Below are 21,182 nucleotides of genomic sequence, written 5' to 3'. Positions count from 1 at the left end.
GTGCAAGCACAGCTCACGGCTGCCTCGACCTCATGGGCCCAAGTGATCCTCCCACCTCAGCCTCCCAAGTAGCTGGGACCACCAGTGCACACCACCACGCCTGGCTAAATTTTTTTGAGATGGAGTCTCACTCTGTCACCCAGACTGGAGCACAGTGGTGCAATCTCGGCTCATTGCAACCTCCGCCTCCCAGGTTCTAGTGATTCTCCTGCCTCAGCCTCCGGAGCAGCTGGCATTACAGGCACCTGCCACCATGCCTGGCTAATTTTTGTATTTTTAGTAGAGATGGGGTTTCACCAGGTTGAGCAGGTTGGTCTCGAACTCCTGACCTCAGGTGATTGGCCTGCCTCAGCCTCCCAAAATGCTGGGATTACAGGCATGAGTCACCGTGCCCGGCTCCAGCTAATTTTTTTACGTTTTGTAGAGATAGGGGTCTCGCTACGTTGCCCAGGCTGGTCTTGAAGTCCTGGGCTCAAGCAACACCCCTGCCTCGGCCTCCCAAAGCACTGGGATTACAGGCATGAAACACTGCACCTGGTCCAGGTTGTGCTTTTTCAAGACAAATGTCAAATGACACTCGACATATACTGTTCCCCGGATGGAGGAGGGCCTTCCAGGGTGGGATGAGGGGTCAGTACGGGGACTGTCTCCTGAGGGCCCGGCCACAGCTGGGAAGGCCTAACGGGAAGGGGCGAACCTCAGCTGCCCTGGAGGAGCTACACCAGGGCCATGGGAGGCTGGGGTAGGGGGGCCACTGCCTGGGATGCAAAGCCCCTTCCCCCAGACAGCTGGAAAGGCAGCTGGGGACGTGGGTGGGTGGGGACAGTGGGGCACAGGCCTGGGCTGGCTGGGAGGGACTCACTTGCCCTCCAAGGACAGTGGCCAGACCCATGTTCCGGGCAGAGGCTGGTGGAGGTGCTGCCTCTGCTACAGATGGTTCAGGGAGCCTATGACACCCACAGGCCACCCTGCATTAAGACAAGTGTCTTCCCCTGCAAATGGCACCCCCCTACCCTCCCAACCCACTGCTCCAGGGAACAGGCCCCACTCTCCACTTTGAGGATTGGCCACCCCCACAGGCCAGCCACCTGCCTTCCATCCTAAGGGAACCCCAACTTCTCAGAGCCAGGCCCTCACAGCTGAGCCACAGGTTTTCCTAGAATTAGCTCAAGCGCGTGACCCTGCTCTGACCCATGCAAGATGCAAGGCTATTCCCAAGCATGACTGGGGTGGGGGCTTCATGTGGATAAGGAGGCTCAACCAGAAACCTGTCTCTGTTGGGTGCAGTCACGCCTGCGGAGTCACCGTGAAGGCCTTCGGTCACTTCCCAGTGGGGCAGAGCTAGCCTGAGGACAAGCTGAGATGGTAAGGCAGAGAGCTGAGCCCTTGGTGACAATCTAAGGCACCCTGCAGCTGTCTGGCCTCAGATGGGCAAACCTGCTCACCACCAAGTCCAACCACGCTGGGGTTTTCTGCAGGGAAAGCGGCCCGTTAAGCATGCCGTCTTCCTTGGCTATTACAATGGATCCTAATTAAATCGTTCATCTGGGGCCTGCCAGGGAGGGCATGGTGACAGAGAAAGCTTACAGGAAGCTAGGGGTGTAAACACCAACCATGGGACACAGGTTTCTTCAATTCTGAAATCTGAAAATGACCAGAAACTTATAATGCAGCAGGACGCCCTCAGGCATGGCCCCCACATCTAGTTTCCTGGGCGCTGACCTCACTGCCCTCCTGCAGCGCTCCTATCTGGAACGGCACGAGGGGCCGCCACGCGTCCTCAGCATGGGCTGAGGCAGCCACGCCTGACTGTTCTTCACGGACAGGCCAAGGTTCACACCACATAAAATAAGCGCTGCCGAACGAGTTTGCCTTCACCATCCCACCCACCCCCTCCCCGCTGCCTGCGCGTTCTGTGCCCATGGCCCTCACGTGCTTCCAGCCCATCTCCAGTGAGGTCAGCGACAATGTGGAACCAAACACCACGCAGAGTACAGGGCGTGCCTCTGCGGGGGCCACCGCATCCACGGGCACAGAGTACAGGGCGTGCCTCTGCGGGGGCCACCGCATCCACGGGCACAGAGTACAGGGCGTGCCTCTGCGGGGGCCACCGTGCCCGTGGGCAGAGAGTACAGGGCGTGCCTCTGCGGGGGCCACCGCATCCACGGGCACAGAGTACAGGGCGTGCCTCTGCGGGGGCCACCGCATCCACGGGCACAGAGTACAGGGCGTGCCTCTGCGGGGGCCACCGTGCCCGTGGGCACAGCAGGAAGGCTCAGGCCAGAGGAGGGGCCAGGAGGAGGGTCTAGGAGGAGGGGCCAGGCCTTCTACAGGACACGGGTCCTTAAACTCTGGGCCCGCAGCTGCCCCGCTGTGAAGAAGACGTGAGTGTCAGGTGAGCACTGACATCATCACACGGCTGCCGCGGCTGAGGGACCACAGAACCGCCCAGCCTGGCGACTGGCGCACCCTCGTGAGCGTGAGCTCTACTGAGCCCAGCCCTCTCCTCCCGAGGGCTGAGGGGCACACCTGCCCTCAGCAGTGTCCAGGTAGCAGGGAAAGGCTGCTCAGATATCTAGGATTTTAATTCTAAGCATTGAAGGCAGATGGCATCAAGACACAAGTGGATCACCAGAGCTGCGTCCACAGAAAGGAGAGAAACAGACCCAAAGACAGCAGCCAGAATGTTCCAGAAGGGCTGGGCAGCAGCCAACCACCAGGCTGGAGGTAGAACAAGGACAAGGTCCCCGTTGGGCACATTCCCAAAGCAGGTGGCACGGAGGCTGCGGGGCCAAGACTGCTCCTGGATGCGGGGCCACCTTCCGCCTCCTGTGTTCAAACAGCCCACGGCATCACAGGGCTCTTGTCTGGGCCTCGGCCACGCTGGAGATTTCAGCACAGCCTCACCCTCAGGGGCTTCCGCCTGCGAGGTATGGAGATGCTGGCCATGAACCCGTCCGGCCATCCACCGAGCACAGCAGCCCTGCGCTTTGTTTTGGCGGACGCTAGGGTCACAACAGCCCAAGGTGCTGGCTCTGCCCCAAGCTAAGACCTTCAACGAGGGGCAGGGAGCTCTTGGGCTAAAGGGGCCCCCATGCTCCCCAGCCCACAGGAAAGGGCTATGTGGAGGGAGGACAGGGCAGAGCTTCACTTCTGCCCCTGAATTTACAAACATTTCCACAGGACAGTCTCAAGAATCAGTTGGAATTTGGAACTGGGGCAGGATCTACCTTCTCACCTTCACGTTCACGGCGAGTGTGAGACATAGAACCCTCAGATGGGCATCCGTGTCCAATCACGTGCCCTCCACACGGGAAGAGTCACGAGAAAGCCCCGGGGCCATGTGTGCCCGGTGGCAGCAGCAGGCGGCCGTGCCATCACTTCAGTGTCCCGGCGCGGGGCCCCAGACTCACCTGCGCCCCGGCCGTGTGGTCACTCACAGGCGCCAGCTGCACGTACTGAACCTGGATGTCACTGCCCTGGAGTGGCGACCCATCCACGCCCGCCGCAGCGGGGTCCGAGGAGGCCACGGCAATCAGCTGTGCGCCCTGCAGCACCTGGAGGGAGAGACACGGGGGCCCGTCAGTGGCGTGGCCCACAACCCACAACCCACATGGCTCCACAGACCGTAGACCCCAGCCCACAGGCGCTGTCCCCTGAGCAGCAGGGACACGGCCTCAGGGCCACACCGAGGACTCTGCGGCACATCCTGTCTCCCCATCACTCTTGAGTCACATCAGATCCAGTGAGAGAGTGCCGTCGAGTCTCTGCTGGATCTGCAACTCCCCCCTCGAGCACCTACAGAGCGGACAAAAGGGAAAAAAAAAAAGCAAGGCAGAGTTTCCACATTGAGAGAGAGCAACAGCAAATGCCACAGAGCCTCCTGGAAAATCCCAATGGCAACCATGAAGAGCACAAGTGCTCCCAGAGTGCCACTCAGGGCTAAAATCCGAGCCAGGACCATGAGCGTGAGGCTGAGACCCAAACCCTCCCCATTCCCAAGGCAGAGTGACCTCAAGGGCTCAGGGAGAGCAAAGGAGCTGCTGGTGGGCACTGAGAACCCAGGAGAAGCTCGCAGGAAAGCGAGGCCCAGTTCCAAGAGAGGCGGAAGTGAGTCCTGGTGGCAGAGAGCCCCGCTGGCCCTCCCGACCTTGTACCGCCTCCCAGAGTATGGGATGAGAATGGGGGATAGGTGAGGCCCCTGGGTGGGCTCTGGTGACCCCATCGCCTGTAAGCACCCAGGCCCACTTCCCAGTCAATCCTCCGGGTGCTCCAACATCCAGGCAGGCAGCTCCAGTGTCAAGACGGCCCAGGCAGGCGAGTGGGCAGCCCCAGCCCTGACGGCACTTGACACGAGCCATGGGGTCTTCACTTGGGGTTGCATCCCACTATGGGAGGGCCAGGAGACGCATCCCACAACTTCCACACGGAACCGCACTCTATGCACTGAGGGTCTCACCGGTGGCCCTGGGAAGAGGAGCAGCCCCTGTCGCAGGGTGCCCCACCCCATGGAGCCTGGCTGCGGCAGCCCCACCGTGGGACCTGCCCTGGACAATAGCAGCACTGCACAGAGCAAACACGGCCCCCTCAAACACACTGCAGAGACAGCCCCGGACCAGGGCTTTCACCTATATGTGCTTTTAAAAATAGTTATGTTTCTAAGCAAAGTTCACCTGCAATACTAGAAGACAAGCCTTTTAAAGACACGAAGTATAATTCACTCTACATTGAGGTTAGCAAAGTACGGCGCCCAGAGCAAACCTGCTGGCTGCTTTTGTACAGCTGTGAGCTGAGAATGGCTTTTAAATGATTTTTAATGACAGAAAAAAAATGCAAAAAAATATTTTGTGCCACATGACAATTCTAGGAACCTCCATCTTCAGTGAGCATCTACAGGCCTGCAGGCCCCCCACGTGCTGGCCTGTCACGACCCAAGGGCCGTGGTGAGCAGCTGTGATGAGACCAGGTGTGCCCCCCAAAGCTGAAAACCCATCCCCCCTGGCCCTTTACAGACAAGCCTGGCAACCCTGCCAGCCACCACTTGCGAGCACACCAGCCTCAGGGACCAGCCTCGGGGGAATAGCTGAGCCATCAGAATGAACCTAAGGAGCGGTCGACCTTCTGCCTTGGGATTTTGTTGTCTCAAACAGATGCTATACAAGAAGGAATATGGCTTGAGTCAGATGTCCTGCTGGACTCTGGGGTTTCTTTACCCGACGGCCCCTACTGCAGAGGCCCTCTGAGTCCAGGTGTCAGATGCCAGCCCGACACGGTCCTAGGGATTAATTCATTGTGCATCTGGCCCTTGAATACCACAAGGGTTAGAGGCACTGACCCCTTGTGCAGCTGAAGTCATGTACAGCCTTTGACTCCCCAAAACTTTACTAATAGCCTGTTGACCAGCGGCCCCACCGACAGCAGTCAATGAGCAGGTATTTTGTGTGCTGTGTGTACCATCACCTGTATTCCTCTAATAGAGTAAGCGAGGGAAAACGTGGTATTCAGAAAGGCACAAGCGAGAGGAAATATGGCTGCCATTCATTAAGCGGAAGTGGATCTTTATTAAGTGGAAGTGGATCGTCATCCAGGCCTTCGTCCTCACCGTCCGCGTGCTGACTGGGGCTGGGGGGAAGAGGAGGAACAGGAGAGGCTGGCCTTGCTGTCTCACGGCAGCAGAGGCAGGAGAGATAGAGGAGGTGGAAGAGGAGGCAGGCACACTCAGTATAATTTTTACTGAAAAAAAAATCCGCGTATAAGTGGATCCTCATAGTTCAAACCTGTGTTGTTCAAGGGTCAACTGTAGTCTTCTTCCAAGGAACAAACGTTAATCTTTTGGTGATGGACAGAAAGAGCAGAGCATTGTGAAATGCGTGCATTGACATCAGAGCGCTGACAAAGGGGCTGCTGGCCCTGGGATCCAGGTGCCATTTACAGATGAGAAAGTGAGACCTGGGCGGGGTTAGGAGCAGTTTAGGGGCTGGGCTTCCATCACACAGCAGGTGGGGGCAGCGTCCATACAGGAAGCACCTGGGTCCCCGAGGCACTCTCCTGGGCCACCACCGTCCATAGTGGAGCAGCACGATTACCCTCTGGCTCCCTCCAGCCTGCGGTTCTTCGGTTCTTCAAGAGGGAGCGGAGAGAGAAGGCAGGGACTCTGTGAGGGGAGGGCTTGGGCGTGGGTCTCTCAAAGTCCTTAGAAAATACAGCCTGTGGTTTTAAAACAGCATTCTAGTTTTTGATGAGCAAATGCCTTATATTTTTTTAACAATGAATTTGTCAGTGGAAAAGAAAAAAGAAAAAGGCAGGTCAATGAGCTGAATGTCTGGCTGGCAAGAATTCCATCTTTCTGCTGACATGAAATAAACGCGGAGAGTAGCTGGTGCACCGAGGAGGAGGAGCTGCCAGCACAGCTGCCCCTTCCCATGATCTTTACAGGCCCTGAGGTCCTGCAGCGACAGCACGCCATTCAGAACCCAGCCTGACGATGAGAACACTGAGGTTTCTGGACTCTGTTTCACAAGATGGAGCAAGCCCACTGGAGCGCCCTCTATCTGGGCCTGGGGCCGGAGCTGGGCTGGGTGCAGGGACAGGGAGCTGGGGTGGGTGCAGGGACAGGGGGCTGGGCTGGGTGCAGGGACAGGGGGCTGGCCTGGGTGCAGGGACAGGGGGCTGGGCTGGGTGCAGGGACAGTGGGAAGGGCTGGGTGCAGGGACAGGGGGCCGGGCTGGGTGCAGGGACAGTGAGGAGGGCTGGGTGCAGGGACAGGGGGCTGGGCTGGTGCAGGGACAGGGGGCTGGGCTGGTGCAGGGACAGGGGGCTGGACTGGTGCAGGGACAGGGGGCTGGACTGGTGCAGGGACAGGGGGCTGGGCTGGTGCAGGGACAGGGGGCTGGGCTCGTGCAGGGACAGGCGGCTGGACTGGTGCAGGGACAGGGGGCTGGGCTGGTGCAGGGACAGGGGGCTGGACTCGTGCAGGGACAGGGGGCAGGAAAGAGAGACCAAGTCCCTGTCAGCCGCAGAGACTCCGGCTCAGACCACAAGGCTGAGGACGACAGCACCCAGGGAGGTGGAGCCCCTGGAGAGAGAACCTTCTTCCCGAAGAAGGAAGGGAGAGCAGACATTCCTGCCGATGTACAAACCCACCAGTAACTTTTCAGTGATGCCTGGGAACAGACCGGGCAAGGCTGCACTTGGAAAGGGGGCTGGGGAGGAGTTCCGCACTCAGTTCCACCACGTGCCCAGGCAGTCACTCTGTCCTGGGTGGATCCGCAGCCACCCACGTTCCTGCCCCAGAACCCCGGGCTGGCGCCCACTGGAGGAGACAGCCAGCACCCGCACTGGTGGGCTCTTCTGTGAGGCCCTGCACAAACTGTGTTTCCCACTCATCACAGCACAGGCACACTCCTGGCCCCAAGAAAGTTCAGGGAAAAATATCCTCAGGGGCTGTCCCAGAGGTGTCTCAGGGCTGTGAATAAAGCAAGCTGCCTGAACCAGCATTTCTCAACTATTCCCACCAGGCCGAGGCCTTGAAAACTCCTGACCAGCAGGAAATGGTCTGTGCGGCACAGGGACTTGACTGGTAACTCCCAAGCACCCGCCCACCTGTCTGCCCTCCAGGACAGCACGGGGACCCTGGCACACGCCCAAGGTTCACGCCAACCAGGTGACCACCAGGAAACCTAAGCCTGGGGTGAGCAGCAGAGGAGCACACGGCAAGCCCCTCCATCCATCCCCAGCTCTCAGGAGCCTGTGCCACACAGCCGGAGCTCTGCAGGGGCCACAGGTGGGCCGAGTGCACGACGCTTTCCACTTCAGGCACCTCTGCCGGACACCCAGCTCTAAACTACGTATGAAAATGGAAACGAAGTGCGTGGCCACATGCAGAGCAGTGCCACTCCAAGCACCACGTCATCACACACGCGGCGTGTCACAGACTGACGACACAAGGAGGCAGACAGTGGGGGGAGGGCGAGTCTGTTGGGGATGGAGGGGGCATTGACACAGTGGATGCTACGGGGAGGCCCCGTGCAACGTGTAACTGCGGGAAGGCAAGGCTCAGCCAGGAGCATTGTCAGGGTCCCCTCATCTCAGGGTGTAACCATGCAGGAAGAATGGAGTGGGGAGACTGACAGGTTGGGTGGAGACCTGGGTTTACCCTGGGGTGGAGCAGGGCAAGGTCAGTGAAAGGGCGGAGGACCAGGACTGGGGCAGCTGGCCGTCCAGGGCAGGGGTGGCCAGAGCATGGCAGGGTGAGGGGGGACCGGGCACTGGGGAGCAGCTCTGAATGGAAGCAGCAGCAGCTGACCCCCTCAGATTTGGAAATAGTGCCAAGGAAAAAAAAGTACTCTGAAACTCTAGCATAAAATACCCATAAAGTATCTCAAATCAGGTTTGAGCGGTGGCAGTGCAGCAGGTGAGGTGGGGCTGGCCTAGAGCCCCTCAGGACACAGCCCCTGGGTCCCGTCTCGGCGGGGGGGGGAGGGGGGGGCACGCGGCAGGGTGCAGGGCCACAGCCTGGTTCCAGCTCGAGTCTCCCCCCTGAGGGAGGCCCCGGCGCAGATGTGGTGTAGGGGGGAACCATGCAGCATGGGGCAAGACACCTGGGTGACACTGGCTGGGGACCAAACAACTGTGACGCCCCACACCCAGCCCAGCGGCTCTGACCCCCTCAGCCCCATGAGACCAGCCACACAAGCCAGTCGGCCACTCCACTGGCACCAAAGCAAAGAACACATTGAGTGGCAGGCGGCACAGAGCTGCAAAGGGTCAAAGGTCAGCGGCTTCATCCTCCCCCACACACCTGGGCCCTAGGACCCCACCACGTGCTGTGTGTCCAACACCAATAAATAAAAAAGAGAGCGAGCATGCATTCCTATAACTGGGTTTCCAGGCGAGTTCAAAACTCCGCAAAATAATTTGCCTGGTACCTCCATCCAAAAATGTCTAGGCCGCTGTGGCAACGTGCCCCGGCCGATGGCTCTGACCTCTGCCCGGCAGAGTCACCCAGCCTCCCATGGCCACTGACAGCGCCGCTGCCTCCCCTCCGCTCTGGAAGACCCTCAAGTCTCCCAAGGAAGCACGAGAGGGAGCGCCCGCACCGCTGGGAGTGGCGTTTTGAAGGCTGATGGCAAAGACACACACAGGCAACGTAGGCAAGGTTTGGCACCTTTCTGGGGAAAAAAAAAAAACTGAACAAAATGATTCAATGTTTTGAGTTTTTCAATAATCTATCAACAGAAACTTCTAGTTTCCTCCCTGATTAATGGGTTAGGATTTTCTCATTTCTGCCTCAAAACTACATTTTTCCAGGCAATGTGGTTTTACTTTATGTGAACAACACAGCTCAGCTGAAAATAAACAGAATTTTAGGCAAAAGGAGCAGGAGGCACTTGTTTTTGGGAACAGAGGCCACAGTGTCAGACACCGAGTCGAAGCTGGGTTCCTTCAAGCTCCTTCTGGCTGTGGGCATGGCCGAGGCCCTTCACCAGGCGGCCAGGCCCGCAGTACCCAGCAATCCATAAGGCAGCAGCAACGCCACAGAGAGAAACGACACCAAACTCCCAAGTTTCACTCAAAGTAAAATTACAGCCTGTTGGTAATGTCAGCCTCAGGGGTGAGGAATGTTCCCTGGACATTCACTTTCCGTTAATACATTTATTGGGCAGTTCAGTTCCACGTTCGTGAACCTCATCTCAGAGTCTTAAAAGCTGTGTACCTGAGGGATCCCCTGGCAGGGGACCCCTTCATGAGGAAAGGCTCTTTCGAGCCCTCGGTGCTCTAAGGAACGTGTCTGGGAGAAGCCCTGTCTGCCCCGAGGCCGCCTTGCTTGGTCACAGCTCGCCCTGCACCTGCCGCAGTAGTGGGACAGCAGAGGCTGCTAGGACGCTATCCCAGGCTTGTAAAAGCCACAGGCGCAGGCGCACACCCTCTCCCGCGCTCCCATCCCCACCAAGAATCCTAAGCTGGGCAGTGGGCCCAGGAGGGACAGGAAGGAGCTGGAAGGCAAGCATGGCTGGGGTCCTCCCAGAGGGGAGCTGCTCCGCTGGGGACACCGTGGGGCTGGGATCCTGTGGGCCTCCCGGGATCAGGATGCCCTTCCATACTCGCTTTCTTTGTGCGCTACCTGAGCAAGCATGCAACCTGGTCCTGCCACCAGCCCAGTTTCCCCGAATAAAAACAAAAGCAGAGCCGGTCCCTGCTCTCCTCCCTCCTAGGTTGACCAGTTCAGCCTGAGGGAACCATCACCACTTGTGCCATCAATTTTCTGAACAAAAGATGGTGAGAAATTCTTCCCCCGTTCCTGCTGTGTCTTCAGAAAGCACCTGCAAGCGCGTCTCACCCCACCTTGCTGCGCTAGGCAGAGCTACCCACCCCACAAAGACACCCAGGTCCCAATCCCTGGGTCCTGTTTAGGTGTTACTTTACATGGGCAAAGGGATCTCACAGATGTGGCTCAACTGATCACCCTCACATGGTAAGATGACCCTGGATGGCCAGGTGGGCCCAGTGTCATCGCGGGGGTCTTTAAAAGCAGAGACTCCTCCCAGCCACAGAGGGTGGGAGAGATGGGATGTACAAAGGACTCACCTGGCCACTGCTGGCTTTGAAGACGGATGGGGCCAGGAGGCAGGGGATGCGGGTGGCCTCTAGAAGCTGGAAAAGGCAAGAAAACGAATTTTCCCCTGGAGCCTCCAGAAGGACCAACCCTGCCTTGCTTTCAGCCCACTGAGACCCAGGATGGGCTTCTGCCCTCCGGTAAAGCCATGGGGTCTGTGGTCATTTGTTATGGCAGCCACAGGAGCCTCCAGCCAGGTCCCCAAAGGGCTCTTTATTAAAACATCAAATTCCCAAACAGCAAAAACAACAGAAACAAAAGGCCTGGCAGTCCCTGCCTTCAGGGCGGGCTGGCAGCTGCAGGGAGAGCAACCGCTTTTTTCCATTAGAAGGAGTTTGCACCATAGGAGTTGTTAAAAGCCAAAACAAAAATTGGAGGAGAAAAAAAATGAAATGTCCTCTATGACTCGTGTTCCCCTGGTGGCCACTGGGCTCTAGCTGCCTCCCAGGGCCTCCTGACAGCCTGAATGCCATGGCCCTCAGAAGCTGAGGGGTCCTGGCTGTCTCCTATCCCAGCCGGAGGAGAGCCCTGCGGGCAAGAGAGGCAGCACCCCCAACCACGTGAAGGCACCAGGCTCCCATCTGGCACTGCCAGCCATGAGAGCTGCACGGGAGCCTCTTGTGTCTGGCAAAAGCATTGTTGTTTTTTAAGGGAGGAAGGCATGTCCTGGAGGGGTCCCCAGGCCTCCTCGGTGAGTGCCACGTGGTGCCACACAGGCGCCCAGCCTGGCGATGCCCTCTCCTCAGCAAACCCTCGGCCAACCCGATTCTGGCCTGGACACCTGGCCGCATCCTGGGAGCATCTGTCCATGGGAGGCAGGTGGGTTGTTTTGCTCATTCAAGGCCCACTCGTTTCTTGAACCCTAAGTGAATGCGCACATCTGTCCTCCAAATAAAAGCCACTCTCCCAGCTCCATGATGCCACCACTGCTTCCAAAGGTGCTAAGGGAGATGAAGCCACTGTCCCTGACCACAGGTGACCACAGAGCAAGGGTGCAAGGGACACACAGGGTGCTGGGAGCACCGCCACAGAGGCAGGCCCCGCCATGGACGCACACCTGCCTCACCATCCACCGCCTCGCTGTCCACCTCGCTCCCCTCTCCCCCTGCTCCCCTGCGCCTCTCAAGCCCCCGACACCTCCTGCCCCAGCCTCGTGCTCTGCCGTCTCTGAAGACAGCCCCCCGACCCTGGTCCCCCAGCACCGGTGCCTGCTTGTGGTTGGCCCCCACGAAAACACGAGTTCCAGGGCAGCAACAAGGTCTGTGCCTTTGTTCCCCACAAAAGCCCTGGCACCTCTTTCTTCGAATCTTGGGTGTACTTTAAGTGTTTCGCTCATTTCTGAAAAATTTATCAAAACAAAATCAATGTAGAAACATTTGAAAGTCACGACTTTTCAAATGCATTCCCAGTTGAGAACATTTTCTACTTTTATTTTCATTCACCACTTGGGTATGCCTACCTTCATGGTTATTGTAAAGCTGCAAAGTTAGATTCTGAGGTTTCTGACCTTGTAATTCTTCCAATGTAATGAGCTGCATAGATCATGTGAAAAGTTGTGTCACTGGCAATGCTGGCAGGAACAACATCACTGTCAGGATGCCATGACGTGCCTTCCACAGCCAGAGGAGGGCAGAACCCTCTTGGAAATCAGCAACACGGTTTCCCAAGTCTCATTAAGAACAGCTGTGATCTGATCTTAAACTCATCTATCAAGGGATCTTTTAAAATGTAAAGTGATTACAAAATCATCACAGGAGCTTGTGCACAGAAGGCGAGATCAGAAATGACCAGCGGTCACCCCACAGACGGGCCGAGAGTCCAGGCTGGGAAGGGACTCACTTTCTCTATGGACCTGGTGGATTGTTTCATATTTTTGCCATATGTGGATTTCATAATGAAACACTGAATTCCTATTAACTAAGCAAGGACGCTGAGCCGGGCCACGCGGAAGGGCAGGGAGGACCACAACGACAACACAACTCCTCCTCCTGGGCCAGCTCCCAGGCCAGGGCAGAAAGCGTCTATACCGGGGAGGGGAGGGCCAAGAGGCGAAAGCCAAGGCACTGGGCCTAGAAATAAGGGAACCGGGGTCAGCAGATACCACAAGGGCAACGCCGTGAAACACACAGAAATGAAGGCACAGCACGCTCTGAGAACAGTCACACAGAAGGCCGCGGTGCGCCCTCCGCTTTGTTGCGCTGCTGCAGGCTGAGGGCACCTCCATGCACTGCGCAGCCTCTTAAAACACATGGGAGGCTGAGATATAGTTTGTTGATTTGGACTTGATTTTAAATTGGTAATGAGTAAAACTCAGGGGTCAGATCTTAAATGTGAAGCAGCAAAAATGAGGTCATGCCAGGGTCCCTCCAGAGCGCTGCATGCCCCAAGATGAGCGCCCTGGGATCCGCGCAGTTGATCCTGCTGCCAGTAGGATGGGGCCCTGCGATGAAAGGAACCCCAAGTCTGATGCAGGCCTTCAGGGGTAGAGCAGGCTGGGCCGAATTCCGACTTAGTGCCCAACAATGAAGGTTCAATCCCTTCTTTCCTCTCCTTGCCGGCTTTACGTCTGGACCAGGGCCCCAGTCTGAGGCATTTCCAAACCAGCTCTGGAATGCAGAAGCCGCTCATTGGAATGGACGGTGTCCTGGCTCCCAGGCTCCAGGGACGCTGGCCTGCGGCTGAACTTGAAGCGGACTTCCCAAAGGGCAGCACCTCATCATCTCAAGAGAGGCCTGGTTGGGGACAGGGCTGGAGACACGTGCTACTTTCCCAGCTCCATTCAGAGGGTTTTCCCCTGAACATTTTTGAAACAGAGCCAGTTGTTTTCAGATAAAAGAAGGCGGCAGAAGGTAGAAATGGGAGCAGCCTACTGAGGGAACCCCGGCCTAAAGGCACTGCATTTTGAGCACACACATCTGGTTTCCTCTGTCTACTGAGAATGCAGAAATTCTGTGTAATGCCCAACTCAGATCATGCTAAACTGGTGTAAATCTAAAGTCAATGCAAGAAGCCCAAGGACTTCTCAGTACTATTTAGATACAAAATCCTGAATCTAACCAAGAATCCACTCAGGTGCAACGCAAAACCAAACAAAAGAACCCCACCCCCCATGCATTTAAAAGAACTCTGAACACTGCTGAAGTGTGTGGACAGAAACGAGGATGAAACCACTAATCCACAGGTATGCTGGAAAAGCCAAGAAGTCCTTTGTTTTTGTCACTTAGCTTTGAATCCAACTTGTTAAGGTATGAGGGCTGAGACTGTAACCAAGATGCCTTTTTCAAATCTAGATGTTCACTTCAAAGTAGCTTCCTCAAACTAGAAAAATGAGGTGCTCAGGCTGGGCGTGGTGGCTCATGCCTGTAATCCTAGCACTTTGGGAGGCCGAGGCGGGCTGGTTACCTGAGGTTGGGAGACCAGCCTGACAACATGGAGAAACCCCGTCTCCACTAAAAAGACAAAATTAGCTGGGCGTGGTGGCACATGCCTGTAATCCCAGCTACTCAGGAGGCTGAGGCAGGAGAATTGCTTGAACCTGGGAGGCGGGGGTTGCGGTGAGCCGAGATCGTGCCATTGCACTCCAGCCTGGGCAACAGAGCAAAAACTCCGTCTCAAAAAAAAAAAAAGAAAAGAAAAATGAGGTGCTCAGAGAAAGAGGCTCATCCCAGTGATGCCCCCAACTGGCCTAAAATCTTTCTCCTACGTTCCTACAAGAAATGCCAAAAGGCCACATCATCATTCTTAAGCCTTTAAACCCACTGATGGGAATACTAATACTCGTCCTTAAATTCCATTTCTAATGCTTTTCACAAACCAAATCACCCATTAGTGGATGGTCAGAAACAGAGCACACACAGCAGGCCAGCGTGGGCAAATGCAGAAACCCGCTTCTCCTGGAGAACAAGAAACAGCACACAGAAGCTTCTTGCAGACCTCAGGGTTTAAGTCAACTGATCCAACGTTTTAGAAAATCGTCCTTCAGGCCAAAAAGGCTAAGTTTCAAAGCTAACAGGCTAAGAGCTATAAGCCAGATTTACAGCCCAGAGCGATGGCAAGATGCCCCAGGGGACCCCACATTCACACAAAGGTGCCTTGTGGCAAGCGGTAGGCACAGCAGTCTCCGTGGTGCTCTGCGGCTGGCTCCAGCGTTTCAGCATGAACCTCAATCAAGCACAGCCTTGGGAGAAGGCAAAACAAAGGCTAACAACTCGATCGAAGGAAGGGAAGTGGAGGCCTGCGGGTGCTTGCCGCCCACCCCACCCTTCTAGCAGGGCGGCGCTCCTGGGAGTGACCTTAACCATGGGTGTGTCTTGGGGTCTTCTGACTGACTAGGGCAGGGTGGGGGACGTTTAAGAACACAACCAAAGTCACCCCGAGGCCTGTGGTGCTCCCCATGGACCACAGGCCTCTGGCTTCTGGTTGGTGAGAGGGATGGTGGGCGAGCAGGGGACGAGGAAGAGTGGGAAGAAAATAAGGATGTATCTGCATGACGCGAGCACAAGCCTGCCATCACCGTGGCGCTGCTCAGGCGTCCCCAGGAAAGGGAGAGGGGCAGGTCGGGGAGCCCGGCCGGGCTGCCATCCAATTTCGCACCTCGAGGGGCTGAGATGTCAGCCCAGAGCTGATGGTGAGAAGAGTCTCTCCCTCCCCGCAGAAAGAGGCCACCTCCACGTGCCTCCACGCACCCTCCAGATGGCACCGTTCTCATGGCTCTGGTCATTTCTTTAACTTGGAAAACTTACTGTATGACACAAAAAATACGTTTGAATCCACCGTGATAGGGCAAAAGAACAAACTTCTAAAAACACGTGATCCAACGTTCCCACTAAGCTCACTTCAGTCGGAAGCCTCTGCACAGGATCACTCGCGTGTCCAACGTCAGCTGATCTCCCACCTAATCGTGATGGAAAAACGTGGCTTTTAAACAGAGGGTGGGCCAGCCTTCCCAATCTCAGCCCCACACTGACCATCCGAGTGGAGGAGTGACAAGCAGGCCAGGCGAGGCTAGGGAAACCCAGAGAGACCCCTCGTCAGATGGGCTCTGCCCGGAGGGCAACGCACGGTGGTCTCTGCACACACTTCAAACTATGTTATGCTTAGAAACATACGGCCTTGCCACTCGTGCCGACAGGTGGTTGCTATGCGCTGGTGGCTAAGAGCACCTTTGTACACTTCTCACACAAGCCGCTCACACTTCGGCACCTTCGGCCACAGCAGAGCACCCCTCACTTGGGTAAGTCAGAGCACCTTCAGAGGAAGGCCCAGAGATGGACAGCTGCGCCAAGCCAGTCTCACCACACACTACACGGAGAACCCCACCATGTACCAACCTCAGCCCTGCTGGGGTGTGTGTGCAGGTCTGGGGCCTGAATGTGACTCTTCCCCACCAGGCTGTGGCTCCAGGTCACTCCACCCCAATGCCGGGTCTCAAGTACATCTGACCTGGGCGCATTCAGCGGGGTGTCCGCGACCGTGCAGTCTCACACGGGGAGCAGAGGAGGGGGCCTGGCATGTGTCACGTCCGACAGTGCAGCTGGTAGGGCCCTGACAGGACGCGAGGAGTAGCACACGTCTCCGTTGGGAAGCCCCAAACCCCACCAAACTCACATCTTCCTGCAAAAAGCTTCATCTGTGGTGTTGAGCCAGGGCTCAGCACATGCCTGCAGGAACGTGGGACTGAGGCGAGGCGGTGGCCATCATTCTGCCGAAGATAGTATGGGGATGGGGAGGGTCCTGTGGCCTGAACCGTGTCCCTTAAAAAGCAACTCTCAATAACCTCTGGTACCTGTGAACTTGGGCTTAATTGAGAACAGGGTCTTTGCAAATTTAAGTTAAAGCGAGGCCACACTGGACTCAGGTGGGCCCTAACCCAGTGACAGGGGCCTTATGAAAAGAAGCAGATCGGAACACAGAGAAGCAGAGGAGGGGCAGAGATTGGAACAGTGTGGCATCAAGCCCAGGAACAGCAAGCACTGCCGAGAAGGGAAGGCAGTGCCCCCTCTCCACACCTTCACACACCTCCTCCAGCCCTACCCCACCCCCCACCCCACCCCCCACCCCACCCTTACAGCAGAGCCTCCAGGAGCATCCCTACTGTCCTCAAGGTCATGTCCCGCCACCAGCAGGAGCACAGACCTCAGCACACCAGCAGAAGCACGGACCTCAGCACACCAGCAGGAGCATGGTCCTCAGCACTGCAGTACAGGGGTTCCGACCAGGCAACATCCCTAATACACACCGGGCGTGAGGGACACCACTGGAGGAGCAGCTGCCGAAAGCAGGAGCACCAGCTCAGGGGCCGACCAGGAAGCAGAAGGAAAAGCAGGCAGGGGCCGCTTTATGGGCTTTTCATTGATCTCACTTTGGGAGTCAACGTAAACAATGCCTCAACGTCATAAATAAGAGATTGTCTACACGTGAAAATAATTCTAGGTTACTTTTCTACTCTTGATGCATATTTTATGTCCAGAGCCAATTACGCAACACAGCCAAGAGCAGCCATGGGTCCGAGTTGCTTCTTAATTACAACCTCCCAGTCCCATGGTCTCAAGATACCACAGGCTCCCTACAAACTCCGGGGCAGGACACACACATTTCATCTGGGGCTGCGACTCCTTAGAGAAAATGGAAAGAACGATGGTGGTGGGTTTTATTAAACCTTTGCCAAGTTCCCCTGTACTGCCTGTGTGAGAGGAAACAGCCCGTCCGGTGGTCAGAGTGAAGAGGGCTCTGGTCTGCGGATCAGAAATGGCCCCTGTGCTTGAGTCACTTAGGAAGCCACAGCACTGCCGTGGAGCTGGGCCCTGCTGCAGACCAAGCCCCATTTTTACACCTAAGGCCTTACAGGACCCAGGAGGGAGCTCAGTCGACGAAGGCGCCTGACATCAGCACGTCCCGGCCCTGCCCGTCGTCCTCCTCGGGCCCACCCGCGTGAAACCCAACAAATCCCAAGCTCCCGTTTGAGGAAGAAAGGGATCTTTGTTCGCACTGTCCTTCAGTTTCCCAAAGGCCAGTGAGTCAAAAAACATAAGCTTCTCTTTCAGGCATCTCAACACACTTTAGCACCAGCTTTAACGTTTTAACCAGGCACCGGCACAGTCCTGCATCTACAATCTCTAGATGAAAGATTCCTCGTAAATACACAATGAATTTAACAGCCACTCAGCGGTTCACTCTCAGAATGAAAAAAAGGTAGGAAATTATATTACGCTTGAACCTTTTCTTCCCGTGTAACTCCGCTGTTTCATAGTTTAAGGGGACAGGAGTGTGACTTCAATCAGGCTCGCTGGCCCACACCGAGCCTCGGTGCCTGGCTTGTCGGAACACAGGTGGCCACTCGCTGCCCCGCACCGCACTGTCCGGAAAGCGCTCGCTGTGTGCCCCGCACCTCCTCACTGTGGGCATCCAGCCAGCACCACTCGCCCTGGAGTCCAGGGTGCGGGGACAGGGCCAGCACGAGTCACTGCACGCCCCCGCCCAGATGGCCCCGCCGTCTCTCTGACTTGTCAGAAGTCAGATCGTCTCGCACAGTGCCGCAACTTCCCTTCTGGGATGTAAGAACCAGGACCCAAACACTGCCAACATGAAGGGTGTGAAGAACATTCTTCCAATTTTACACAACGTGGGCCAGTCAGAGTGCCTGCATTTTGCACGAGGGAAAAGCCAGGACCTAAACAGAATCAGCATGAAGCGACCTGAGGGGTGTTTTCCACTCCTCGTTTCTTGACTCTGACGAGGTGAACATGTGGAGGGGACCGCAAGAGTCTCCAGGGCATTCCCCTGGAGAAGGCTCACCTTCAGCCACCATCTTTCCTCTGGAGGCCAGGAATCCTGGTGCCGCAGTAACGCCCAGGTTTCCTTTCGCCAGCAGCTACTCTGATAGCCTTCCAGAAGATAATTCTTGGGGCAAAAGAGTCCTTTACACATCCATTAGATGCTCCGCACAGAGGCACCCAAAGCAACAGTCGCGCTGGCTGAGCTCTTGGGGGCTGGCCTGTACCCCACATCGAAGCGTCCCACGCCAGCTGTGTGAAGTCGCTCCCCGCAACAACGCAGCAGGCCCGCCCACCAGAAGAGGCAGATACGGCTCAACAACGGCAACAGAAAAGTCTCAGAACACCCAAAGAATCACCAAAACTCCCTTATTCAGAAAAAGTTCTCACATTTGGATCCTACCAAAAGGATATGTAAAATTATTCAGAAGTCACACTTTTTCTGCTTATTGAGTTACAGAGTTTTAAATCAGTACTGTTCTATATGTTTTCATGATTAAAGATTTGGTGAACATAAGCCGTAGTTTTAAATGGCTCAAACAAGAGTATTTCCAAATGTTTTCAATGTGTGCATCATACAACTAACTGCTAACTTGCCACAGTTCCCATTGTCTTCATTCACTCAGTTCACTCAGTGTTGCTAAGTATACTACACTGGGTATGACAGGTAATAGAAATGAATAAAATTTGGGTTTTACATTATTTAAACTCTTTTACTTAACCTTTTAAATATATATTTGAAAATGGTAAAATTGATCAAAAACAATCTTCGAATCATCAGGCCTGCCATCACTGTCTGACATCACAGAGTCTGATGCGGGGCTAAACAAAAGGGCCAGGAGTGCAGGGGCCAGCGTGAAGCGTGGCCAGAGCAGCGGGAGCGTCTCAGGGGTTGTGATAAAGACACTTCAGCTTCAGCTAACAGCGAGCCCTTCGAAGGCACCATTGTTTCAACTGAGTAAAACACTGAAAATGTACATTTCAGTCATCATTTCATCTAAGTTCTCTCCCTAAAAAAAAAAAAAAAAGAGAGAGAGAGAGAGACAGAATACATTTCCCAGCCAAACACTTTGTCCAGCTTGTCCTGGGCCCTTGCCTGACTTAAAGATTCTTCTATGCTGCAACCACAGACAGTGTCCCAAGAAATTCAACAGGACAAAAATGATAGCCCTCAAAACAGTACACCTATTTTACTGACTAGTCATCACTCAAGCCTGAAACTACCTTCCTTGCTGCTTGCCAAAACAAACCAAGAAGCAAAGGAGCAGAGGGTCCTTGGAGTTCCACAGCCACTCCACTCTCTCAGAACACTCTGCTGCATACGGCAAGCCTGTTAGGGGCCACAAGGACCCCTCCAGTGTCAGAGCCACAAGCAGGAGACACCACGGCCTCCCTTTGTAAGTCAGGGCCCCACCTCCCCAGACAGGGCAAGGAAGCTGAAGAGCCAGCTGTCCAGGTGGGCCTGAACCCCTCAACAAGGCAGCAGGAGGCATGCGGGCGGCTCCACACCTTTCCCAGGGGGTTTCTTGGGACTAGTCAACACCAAACTCACTCCACTTCTGACCTTTTATGGTTTAAATTACATTTTCCACCATTTCTGGTAGAGAAGGCTTTTCCATAAGAGATTAATTCCCTGAACCACTGAGAGTCTCCAAGATTTCTGCTTGTGTTTTGGCATGTAATGCAGCAATGTATTTTCTTGACGGGAGCATTTTTATTAAAAGTGACACAAGGGTGTGTGTCTAGGAAGGCGAGATGATCCTCCCTCTGTGACAAACCATTTAAAGTGGACTAAAGCCTCCGGGAAATACAAGAGGCCATTTTTCGGCTATAGATAAAGACACCCTGCACACACACACTCCTCCTCGCTCTCTCCAAAAAAATCCTACACGTAAAATGTTGGACATTTCCCATGTCTTCTGATCTTTTTCCCAGCTGGGTCTAGAAGGCCTTATTTCATGGAAAAAGATTCTGAAGGCCTCTGAAACTTACCCTTAAGCAAAGTATCAGGAGGAACACAAATGCCAAAGATGGGAGAGAAGCTGAAAAGCTTCAAGGTCACCAAGCCTGCTGTCAGCTGAACCCTGGTCAAGTCATTGCACACATGCACAGTAGGAAAGCCCTGGATCCGTCACTGCTTTGCTTAACTTTACTAAATATACATGCGTCATGTGTACGTACACATATTCAATTATTCAGGGGTGTGTGTGAGGAGGGCGTGGGTGGGTGTATGCATTAGAGATGGGTTTACCAGAACATACACAAAATACCTCCTAGCTTTTCCAGTGATTTCACATTGTTTAGCCTATAAACGTATATAAGCTTTGTTTGTGCACATCTTAGGTAACGTTAGCTACATCTGTTTTAAAAAAAAAAAAAAACAGTATTAAAGTACACACGTACTAGAAACAGCACTAAATAATTTCATGATTCATGATCTAAGCAGCATGATTAATACTCAAGCCTTGAAAAGTTTCCCATGTGACTGAAAATCTTCCAAATATAGCAAAAGAACTGACCCAGATTTGAACATCTCAATAGATATAATATCCCCTAGGAACACAGTTTGGTACTAACTGTTCAAAACATACTGCACATTGGATTCAATCTGCAGAATCCAAATTCAACACTGTGAAGGCTTTATCCTGAAGCAACACTGAGGACCTTCCATTTCTATCACACCTAAGCTACTACTCAAGGCCTACATAGTAAGGACAGAAGCCATGCCCACTGACCCTCCATAAACATTCCTATGAGCTGGGCAAAGGAAGCACTGTCATTTCAGTCTCGACAGG

General features: G+C 55.0%; 1 protein-coding gene across 25 annotated transcripts in view; it reads right to left on the bottom strand.

The window, feature by feature from the left end:
* Positions 1-21,182, bottom strand: part of BANP (BTG3 associated nuclear protein) — a 124,077-nt gene that overhangs the window by 1,790 nt on the left and 101,105 nt on the right. For 17 of the 25 annotated variants that reach the window (XM_063654184.1, XM_054453300.2, XM_054453301.2 and 14 more), the window contains 2 exons: positions 10,588-10,653; positions 3,414-3,557 (listed from right to left, as the gene is read on the bottom strand). In XM_063654184.1, coding sequence (XP_063510254.1) covers positions 3,414-3,557; positions 10,588-10,653 — 210 coding nt within the window. The remainder of the gene's footprint in view (positions 1-3,413; positions 3,558-10,587; positions 10,654-21,182) is intronic. The other 8 variants (XM_054453309.2, XM_063654187.1, XM_054453310.2 and 5 more) reach the window with 3 other exon arrangements.

Source organism: Pongo pygmaeus, chromosome 18 (assembly GCF_028885625.2).
Source record: "Pongo pygmaeus isolate AG05252 chromosome 18, NHGRI_mPonPyg2-v2.0_pri, whole genome shotgun sequence".
Classification (NCBI taxonomy): domain Eukaryota; kingdom Metazoa; phylum Chordata; class Mammalia; order Primates; family Hominidae; genus Pongo; species Pongo pygmaeus.
The sequence above is the reverse complement of the archived record's forward strand: the minus strand, read 5'-3'. Positions and strand labels throughout refer to the sequence as shown.